General features: G+C 29.7%; 1 protein-coding gene across 2 annotated transcripts in view; it reads left to right on the top strand.

Moving 5' to 3' along the window:
- Positions 1-649: 649 nt before the first annotated feature.
- LOC106458116 (probable Bax inhibitor 1) overlaps positions 650-11,144 on the top strand; it is a 16,053-nt gene continuing 5,558 nt past the window's right edge. Inside the window, exons 1-6 of one of the 2 annotated variants that reach the window (XM_013917576.2) lie at positions 650-788; positions 1,549-1,657; positions 5,047-5,167; positions 5,290-5,436; positions 8,852-8,931; positions 10,387-10,487. In XM_013917576.2, the coding sequence (XP_013773030.1) occupies positions 736-788; positions 1,549-1,657; positions 5,047-5,167; positions 5,290-5,436; positions 8,852-8,931; positions 10,387-10,487 (611 nt within the window). In that variant the 5' untranslated portion in view covers positions 650-735. Of the gene's footprint in view, positions 789-1,548; positions 1,658-5,046; positions 5,168-5,289; positions 5,437-8,851; positions 8,932-10,386; positions 10,519-11,144 lie in introns of both variants that reach the window. The other variant, XM_022384182.1, reaches the window with a different exon arrangement.

The following is an 11,144-nucleotide window of genomic DNA, read 5'->3' as shown; positions in this document are numbered from 1 at the left end:
TTGTTGAATTTTAAATTTGTGTTTGTAAATTATGTACATTTAATTAAGTTATTGTTAATTATCTATTGGTTTAATGTAAATGGCTATTGTTACTTACCACCGTACTTGACTCAATTGTCCGTCTCTACCTCTGCCTGTCTGCAATTCAATTATTCACGCCGTCACTTTATTTGCTGGCTTATTACAATAAGAGCGTGCGTCTAGTAAACGCTCGAGCCTTCACGAACGTTCGAAATACTCATTAGTGTTACCAGCGTCACGGGACTTTCGCTGTTGTAACACTGCCCATTCCTTAGTATTGTTCGTCTCGAAAGTGCGTGAATCGTTCGTTGTGAATTATAGCATGTGTTTAACGTAGAACTTCTTTCCGAGAAACTTCAGCGATACAAGTCTTTTCTTAAATAAAACTAGTTTATTCTTTCTCACTTCAACTTTGCAATACATTTAATTTCTACAGTTGCTTTAACTTAAACTGAAGTTCCTTTGGAAGAATTTTTACGGGAAATTAACAAACGACCAGAGACGTAACAATATTTTATAATTTGCATAGCATTTTCAGCTTTCTACAAATCACACCTAAATAATAATTGTCTTTTTTTTTAACTTTTAATTTCATTTGAAACCGGCAGGTAGCGCTAATTATACCTTCTTCAAGACGAAAGGAAACGAGTGTTTCTGTTTGGGTTAAATTATTTTGAACTTAATTAATGTAATATTATATTATTTTTTAACAAAATGTCTGGTTCATATAGATTTCAGAATTTCTTCAACACTTTATACTACAGACTGTAGGTTCTTAAATTTATAGTATTGTTAACACATCTAATAACAATAGTGTCTTGTAAGAGTAATGTAATCTAATAATACTATTCACACTAAAAGTGAAACTAATAGTACGTATTAGACAATGAATCTTGAGATTCTGTAAGCGTAACGAGGCTACGGTCAAACAAATCGCATGAAACTTAAATATTACACAGGCAAAAATTAACATATATGATATAGCAATATAATATATATAACTATTCAATCACAGTTGAGTTTAATTTCTCCTATTTTTGTCTGTTAACATTCTAATTCTACTACATTGTGTGCCTGTGCTATTATTGAGTGTTATGTAGGGATGATGCAAATTCCATCCCTACTAGTACCATTTTGTTTGCATTGTTTTTTGAAAGATTGATATTACAATTAGCCATCCCTACATTTACTTCCTTTTTCAGTTTTTGGCTGTCACATTGGCTGTTCTTGTACATTTAAATTCAATAATAAAGTTTAAAGTGTTTGCCTGTGTGAAAACTAACAAAAGATAGTGAAGGAGAATTTTTTTTTAGCACTTTCTGTAATCCTACATGTATTCACCTGCTTATTACAACAATTGTGCTGTAACTGGAGAGTCTTGATAGTTTGAGCAACTAAGAAACTTGCTGTTTACACACATTAATATTTCTGTTATTAGAAAACTAATAAATTGCTTTAAAGTTTTGAGTTTTACCAAAAACTAGGGAGTACTATCTGTTTGTTATAGTACTTCTTTATGTGTTTTAGGTCAGAACCAGAAAGACAACATTTGAGGAATGTATACAGTTGTGTAGCATTATCCACCTTTGTTGCTGCAGCTGGAGGATATATTCATGTCTCAACAGACTTTTTGCAGGTGTGCTGAATTTTCTTTTATAATTTCATTTAAATGAAGTCCAGTGAAAATGAACCATTGTTACTAGTGAAGTGCCTCAGGGAATCAGTGGCTGGGAACTTACTTTTTCTTATTTACATAAATGATAGTAATAAGGGCATAATTGATAAATTATTAATGTTTGCCGATGACATTAAACTTTGGGTATTTCTAGCTTGGTTGAGGTACTACAGAATGATCTGGATCGATTGAAAAATTTGACGAATATTTGGAAAATTACTATTAATTATAGGAAGTGTAAGATAATTATATACCTTAGTGTTACATCAATGGTGGGAAGAGTTTTGTAAAGCCTGATAAAAGATGCTTTGTAAATTAATTTAACAAAGTGCAAAATTTTTAATATTCAACATGGTTTCACTAAAGGAAAGCCTTGACTTACTAATCTTATAACATTCTTTTAAGAGGTTGCTGCTTAAGTAGTTAAGGGTGTGAATTTAGTATATCTGGCTTTTCAGAAAACAAGGGAACACGAATATAAATTTTGGCACAGTAGGAGTCATCTTCAGCTAAGACAGTTTTATTTTATTATCATGGTAGGTGATTTTTGGCATGGGTTGCTTTCAGATGTGATGGATGTTGTAAATTTAAATGATAAGGGCTGGGTTTGAGGGTGTTTTTGTTATTATCAGGATATATGTAATTTTCTTTTATTATAATTTTTTTTTAATTTAGTGAATCTTGACAGTCTTTATAGACCAACAGGCCCTTTTTGCTCTTAAATGTTATATTGTGTAATATATTTTAGTTTTTATAATTTCGATTACATTTCGAGATGGGAACCCAGTTGACAGAAAAGGATGTTGGCATAATGGTGGATAAGTCACTGTTACTAGTAGTAAAGCTAATAGATTTAGGGTGTATTTAGAGACAATTCTTGCATGACAAAAGAGAATTCTCTATATACAAATTACTAGTTAAGGTCTCACTTAGAACATTGTGTGCTGTTTCAGTCTGCTTATCTAAGCAAGGATATTGAATAAGGGTGTAGAGTAGGTGTACTAAGTTAATTCTTAGAATTGAAGGGAAAGGGTAAGATTTTAACCTATTTTTCTTCTGAAAAATAGAAGGGCAAAAACTGATCTTAACTTTTCAAGATTTCCTGAGGAGCAATAGAATGATGGCTTCTGATTTCTTTGTACTATAATCTGAAAACAATAGGATAACCGTATACAAGTTTAAGGTTTGGAAAATACAGGCTAGGCTCTAGTTCAGATAGTTTTATTTTTCTAACAGGGTGAGTGGATTATGGAATGAGTTGCTATAGGCATTATTGGAAGTCAGCTCCTCACAAGAGTTTAAAAAGCAAATTGGTGATTTCAATAAAATGGCTGAGAAAGTCACTAGGGGGACATTCTGAGCTTCCAATTGGTTATTCATATCATATATATATAGAAGTAAGTGTATATAAAAAGGAGTGTTTCCAAAAATGGAAAGAGGTGGGCGGGGTGCCACTGTGTTTGATTTATTACATGATCAATAATTTAGCAAATTGAAAAGATAGGTTCTTTTTTTATATTCTAGCTTGTCAATATTGGTAATTTGAGTTCCTAATTCGTATGAAACTATAGACTTAGTAGTTTGACACCACAAACATCTAATTTGAACCAGTGCTGCATTCAACATACCACGTGACACACAGAAATTGATGTTTAACTGTGTTTTTTAATATTTGCTTTAAAATTAAGAAATTGAGTAAGATACAATACTAAAATTTTAATTATAATCTACAGTTTGATACCAAACTTATTGACATAAATTCATGAAATAGAAGTTCAATAAAATTTTGAATGCAAGTCAACAAATGCAGTGACATGGCCTTTCATCCGTGACCCGTCTGGAAAAGGTTAATCCCATTGCTATGCATATGTTATGTTAAATAAGTCAAGTATTTCTATATAATTAATTTGTTTTGAATTACTGTTACAAATATATGTATAATACATGAAGCTACTGTTTTATATGCCTTTAAGGAAATTTATGGTAATAATAGAGATATATTCAGACTGCTAATTGTTGCTATAGTTATAAATAGGCTTATTGTTATAGGGAACTAATTTTTTGAATTGGTTCATTTTTCTTGTTACACAAAGTGGTCTTTGGGAATTTCAGGAATGTGTTATTTTACATGTAAAATAACCTATTCATAAAAATGCTGTTTTAGATTTATTTTTAGGACTGAGGAGGATGTGATTTTAATATTTGTTTGCGGGAGCATTTAACTATATTGAAAATAGGAGGAGAGTGCATCATAAAATTTATGAAAGTGAAGGATTATTCTGTTTTTAAAAAAATTGAACCCTATGAGGTGTTTCATACAAAATGAAACATTGACTATGGTTTTAGTACTTGAGTTATTTTGCAAAACTTACTGTATGTTAGGAAAAATTTATAATGTTTGAAATACTCTAACATGTCTCCAATATATATAAATAGAAGGGGACGAGAGAGGTTCCTAGAAATTATAGGCTTCCGTATGAAATTTTGTAAGCTTTAGACAGGAAAATATGGAAAATAATTAGTGATAATTAAGATTTAGTAAACACCACTCCATGTGGTTCTTGGAAAGGGTTTTCTGGCCTTCCCAACCTGCAAAAGTTCTTTGATAAAAAATAATTACTGTTTTTTTAACGAAGACTTAAAACTTTTGTATAAATAGCTATAAAAAAAGTTAACAAGATTTCTGGGATCTACTTAAAGATATTTTAAATTTAAGAGAAAAAAGTTATTATTATTTTGTTTTGGTTGAAGACTTTGGTGAGGTCTTACAGAAGTGTATGTTAAATTTTGATCTTCTTGTATGAAAACAAACTAGAAAAAAGTGCAGAGAGATGAGCTACTAGGGCAGTGCTTGGTTTAAAAATGATTAGTTATGAGGTTGGGAAAAAGAATTAAAATGTAAGTTGTTGTTTTTAAATATAGAAAACTATAGATGACTTAAGTTGTAAGTGGTTTTAGCATCATGTAGGAGATCTATTTGAGTGATGGAATGTTGAGGCTGAAAAGGGAAACTTCAAAATCTAGGTATAAGTTTGTTCTTTGACAGAAGTTTTACTATTTCAAAGTTTTAAGTATGTGGAGTGTTTTTTTGTTTTCTTTTTTCTAATAATGTAGAATAGTGTGTTACTTTAAAATACACTTGTTGGATAGGTATATGGGTTAAAAAGGCTGCATAGAATTGTTTTTATATTAAATTATTTAAAGAAAAAGGTTTTGAAATTGATTTTCTTTTCTCAGCTAAAACTTTGTGTGTTCCAGAAGTAACAAATTTGTGTTATCATTAAAATAACATTAATGAAAGTAAAGTAGATATAGAATGTTTTATATTAGGTTTTTCATATACTTTTCAGGGAGGAATGTTGAGTAGTTTGATTTCCTTTGCTTTTCTGACTGCCTTAGCAACAACGTCATACAATGGCAAGAACACCACCATCAGATTAGGATTTCTCTTGGCTTTTGCCTTTTGTGCAGGTAAGTATTGTAGAATCTTGTTTCCTATTCTAATTTTTAATGTTACATTTTACATTTATTCATTTTTGTCAGTTTAGATTTATTTTGCCTTCTAAAAAGTGATTGAAATATTTCATTTTCAGGACTTAGTCTGGGTCCACTTCTAGAGATTATCATCATGGTAAATCCTAAGGTCATTCCGTCAGGATTTCTTGCTACATCTGTTATATTCATCTGCTTCAGTCTTTCTTCTATTCTGAGTGAACAAGGGAAATGGCTTTTCATTGGAGGTTAGATTTTATTTTATGTAGATCATCTGTAGGTTTTAATATAGCCATTGTATACATCAACCAGACTTCATAAGAGCAATTATTCCAGATTATTTTATCAGTACTGAAAGATAAAAGAAGAAATATTAATGGTTTTATTTATTCAATGTTATATTTGGAGATTTATGAAAAAAAAAAAAAAGCAAACATATTGATCTCTTATTGAGAAATAATTTAGAAAACTGGAAAGAATTTACAGAGATAAACCTGAAATATTGAAGAATTAAAGTTAGTTTTGCATAAATTAAGTCCATTTTGATTTTTAATAAAATCTAGTACAATTGTATTCTTGCTATAAAAATTTATGTAGAAAAAAAGAACTCCTACATAGGCTGAGTACATTATATTAACCCCCATACTAGGTCTGGCTCTTTTGCATGTGTTACATTTTACAGTGTTACTTTCAAAATTTAAACAACTTTATTATCAATGTACGTCAAGGAACTTGGCACGAAACATATCTTATAATTCAAGTTTGTATATTTTCTAAGTTTTAACTTCCTAGTTTCAAAACAAAATATTTATAAGATTTCTAATCTTCATTTTTCTGTTTCATGTGACATGTCTGAGCTCCTATTTCTCCCTTTCAGAATTCTTTAACATTGAAATTTGGCTGCTGCATTTCCAACAAATTAGAAACACAAACTATACATAATTGCAATTAAGAATCTAGAATTTAAATCTCCTACCTTCTTTATTTGCTGAAAGATCAATAAATTTGTCAAACTCAATAGAGAAGCCCCCTCCAATCTGTCTCTGACTTTTGAGATTGTTTGATAATCAACTTTACAAGGCTGATGAATATGTATATAAACCAATAGAAAGAGCAGATTCTCCTCAACATAAATATTATAAGTCAATGTTTAATTTTCCTGCCATATACTAATTATTCAGCAGAATTGTTTAATTTGTGGTGACCATGTTTTGCTGCTTAGAAAATTAATTTTGTTAACCTGTTTATAGCTTATTTAGAAAACCAGAAAATTATACTTCTCTTGTGACATTCTGTTCTAGTGAATTATATATTTTTGTATTTTAAAATGCATATTTGAAAGCTACATGAATTCTCTTTTGGACATCAAATTTTTGAGACTCAAGAACACCTACTCAGGTGCAAACTGCTCAAGTATGCTGTGAGTTATACAAATTCTTATTTTTATGTATATCTTTTATTTATACTATATATTTTTTTAACAAAAATATATAAATTTCTCAATTTATCCTAACAAAACTCCAATAAAATAAAAAGTTTAAAATTACACTAGCTCAAGCATGTATCACATGACACCTCACAGTCATACAATGTTTACATGAGCTGGACAGAAAACAACTAACAAGCTTCTGTTGAGACTTGTTGCTCTTACAAGCAGTACTTGATACAAAATACAGCAATAAAAATGGGGGAGCAGCAAAGATCTGTGGTTTGTACTTTGGACTCATAGTCAGATAATTGCAAGTTTGAGGCTGGTTCACATATTGATGTTGTTCCCTCAAGCAAGACACTTTACTGCAATTATTTTACTCTACCCAACTGTACCATGAGTACCAGTTGTTAGCTGGGGGTTAACTGTGAGTGACTGACATCCTACCCATGGGGAATGTGTCACCACTCTCACTTGCTTGTACCAATTAAATCAGAGTTCACCACCATATTCTTTGCAATAGCTCCCCATGAGAGGAATTTGACCTAAGAGCAATAAAACTATAAAAGTAAAAGAAAGCAGATCTGAAAGCATTTAAAGATGATGATAAATAATTTGGGTCTTTCTGATTAATACCAGTCAGTGCAAAGAAAAAAATGGTATTATTAATTTTATTTCATGTTTTTCAACTTTCATTTCATTGTACGTTGATGATTTCTCTATAGTTAGGGTAGGAAAAATAAGAGATATAACTTGTGATATGAATTTAGGACATCCTAGATGTTATGCAAATGAAGTATGAAAATTGTAAGTTGAAAATAAATATTTTTATTCTTAGCATGAAAATCCCCTTTCTTTAATTTATTTACCACCCCTCTTTGAAGTACAGAATTTACTCATTATGATATAGATATTCATGGACAAATCTTTAGCAAAAATACTTTATTAGAAATTCTGATTTTTTGTGATGTTTACTGAAAGCTTACCAAATTTTGTAAGGATACATGTATCCTGTTAAAAGTTATAGTATGGAAACTGATGGTTACTTTGTGGTTACAAGGTTGGTCATATCAACCAACCCTGTATGAAAAGAGTTAACTATAAGATAAATACTTATAACCATTATGTCTCACACATTTCTAAATATCACGAAAAACTTGCAAAATTCTTAACTTTTCCTACAATACACTACATATGCAAAAAATCAACTAAGATAGCTTTTGACAGCTGTACAGTTTTAAGTATACTGTTTGTCAATAATGTATTATACAAGATTCTTTCCTTGTGCATTTATTCTTAGAAAATGCCATGTAAACTATTATTGAATAAAAGAATTAAATTACATAATAAATGAAAAATATCTAGCTTACAAGTAGAGCTGGGTGATTAGTAGAATTTGACAATTAGTCGACTGCATTCAAGTAAATGATTATTCTCAAATGAGACTTGGATAGTTGGAATAATCAAAAGTATTAATAATCAGACACACTTATATTGATGAATTGTTTGTTTTTTTTGTGAATCGTGACATTAATCAATTGAGCTGAACAACCTTGAATCAATCAAGAAAATAACAAGAAATCATAACAGCAATATTTTGATTATTTGTATAGATGAAATACTTGGAAAAACTAGTTTCAATTAATCTGTTATTTTATGTGATACTAATCGATACTCATAGCTAGTGGATTATACTGATTAATTAAGTTAATTACCCAGCTCTAGTTTCAAGAATATGAAATTTAGAAGTAAAACATTGGATGCTTTCAGTAATGGTGCTTTATTAGTATATGTTGTTGTTTATATTTATACTGGTTGTATATGCAATACAGTTACTTTATAAGTATTTGGACTGCTAATACTTAATTGTGGTTCATCATTTGAGATTCCTCCCAGTAACTCAGTGGTAAGTCTGAAGGCTTATAATGCTAAAACCTAGGTTTCAATACTCAAGGTAGGCACAGCACAACACAGATAGTCCATTGTGTTTTAACAACAAACAAACATCATTCAGGGTTCTAAGACAGATGGTAAGTGAAGTCAGTGTTGGCTAATATTTTTATAATTTTTTTGTTAATATGGAATTTGATAATGATATGTAATGCAATTTGTAAACATTATTATTGAATCAACCTATTTTTTTCTAATTGTTGGGAATGCATATGCCTTTATTTAGTTTGAAATAAATACATTTAATGAACATCAATGTAATGATAATTCATGTTTTATTACAGGCAGTCTCTTTTCACTTTTGTCTACTGTGGCTTTAATGCATCTTGTAAACATGATGGTTGGGTCAACATTCCTTTTTCAGGTAAGGATTTGAAAAGAAGCTTTTAACTTTACAATAATTTCATGTAGGATTTTAATAGTATTATTTTTACAAATGCAGGTTTGACACAATTAAGATAAGTATTTTTTATTACTTGTTAATTTCCTTTCCCCACAAAAATGTGAATTTCAGTGAAGAAAAGATGATGTAGAGGCTAAATCTATTCTTTGATTTGCTACTACCGTTGCAGAAGACTAATTTTACCAATTTCACGGTTTATCAGAACTGCTTGGAAGACAAAAGCAAAGACATTAAGTAGGCCTCTATTTAAGAAAACTGATTAAGCACTGATTCAGCTAACATTGACTTAACATAAAAAATATACTAGAAATAGAAGTTATTAACCTTACATCAACTGTTATTATGTGTACCTGTATGCACTTAACTGCTCCTATTTCCCATATTTTTGAAAACATGGTTTGTTAGAACTTTGTAAAAATTTAAAATTAATTCATTTTGAAAGTTGGCTGATATTCTGCACTTTTCAAATACTAAATCAAACTATAATATACAGAAACTATTTTCTGCAGGTGTGGGTACATACAACTAAAATTTAAACATTCACAAAGTTGCTTCAGGCTGTGCATTAAATGATGACAAAATATTTTAGCTCATTGAGGTTTAGGCTGCTTACAATGGTTATCAATTCAACAACATGCATGAATAACTTGTGGGGGAGATTTGGTTTATAAGCCAGCTGGAAGTACTAGTACCAGCACCGTATTATTGTTATATTATGTTATTCATGTAATTAGATCTAAATCGAATTAATAACAAACTGATCCTGTATAATCTTTGTAAACAAAAACTGTTTGGTGCTGCCACATATGTATATACTGATAACTAGTGTATCACTTGGCATTACAGTTCACCTTAATATAACATGCTTAATATGTTAAATCAGTTAGTGTTACCCCAAACAAAAAGTTAAGGTAAAAATAACTCTTTTAGTGATTCAGTTCAAGCTTCTTTCAGAAGCAAAAAAATGGACATCTTTCTGGTGTGTCTGATATTGTGTTATTCATATTCTATTTTCTGTATAGCGGAATAGTAAAAATTTGGTATTTGCTCTGCAACTATACATCACATGAAGTGGCTAAATTTATGAGTAATTGATATTAAATGATAAAAACCCTATAACCTGAGTGCTTTTTATCATTTTATATTAAGACTTCTTGAACCCGTACGTTTTTCTGATGTCATTTATGAGTAACTGTTCATTGGGGTATGATTCAAATTAATTATTTCATGGTAATGCAATAAGAATAATCATAAGTAATAAGATAATTATGTCATCTTGCCTTAAAATGTTAGTTTTTAAGACTATCTGTTTTGTACAAAGTATGTATATTTTTTTAGCCACAAAGTTTTCAATTCTATATGTGCTTTCATTATGTCTTTCATTTGTGTTTAAAAAAGGTATTTTCACCCTTTTAGGTTAATCTCTACATTGGTCTCGTTGTTATATGTGGCTTTATTTTGTACGATACTCAGATGATAATAGAGAAACAAAGAAGTGGTGAAAGGGACTTCATCTGGTAGTGTGTTATTCAACTCCATCTGTCCAAGTTAACATATTTAGCCATATAACTTTTTCTAGTTAATATTTTGTTCTTTGATGAGGCATGAAAAAAGAAATACTATTAAAGAATATAAAAATAGTGTATTACATATAAGAGTAATGTTTTGGTCTTTTCATGCAGTTCTGAGTAGTTTAATATGTATATTGTTTTTGAGCACCTATACATAAATTATTTCTGTTATTTAAAATTACTAACAATAATTTTTAATTTTAAAGTTTATTATAAAACAATTATATATCTTCCTTTAAATTTTTTGTAGTACCTTGTCCAGTTTTGTTTTTTTAAATCAAACTCATCTGGGAAAGTTTCTCTCTCTCTACTGTTGACTATTGTAAATATTGGCAGTTCTACCAAAGCAAATGGAAGTGTAATTGAAAAAAAGTAAAAAAGTTTTATAAGTTTTCCAAGACTTTTCAGCATCATAAAATGAGCTGGCATATCAAAAATTATGGTTTTTCAGTTTTATGTATATATATATATGTATGTATGTATGTATGTGTGTGTGTAGGTATATAAATAAATAAATAGCTTTCAAACTGTTGATTATATCAATTGTTATTAGGTGATTGAATCAGCACTATAAAACAATAATGAATTAAATATTACGTTACT

The sequence above is a fragment of the Limulus polyphemus genome, unplaced genomic scaffold (assembly GCF_000517525.1).
Source record: "Limulus polyphemus unplaced genomic scaffold, Limulus_polyphemus-2.1.2 Scaffold20, whole genome shotgun sequence".
NCBI classification, from domain to species: Eukaryota; Metazoa; Arthropoda; class Merostomata; order Xiphosura; family Limulidae; genus Limulus; species Limulus polyphemus.
Note: the sequence above shows the minus strand (reverse complement) of the source record. Positions and strands in the feature narration are given on the sequence as shown.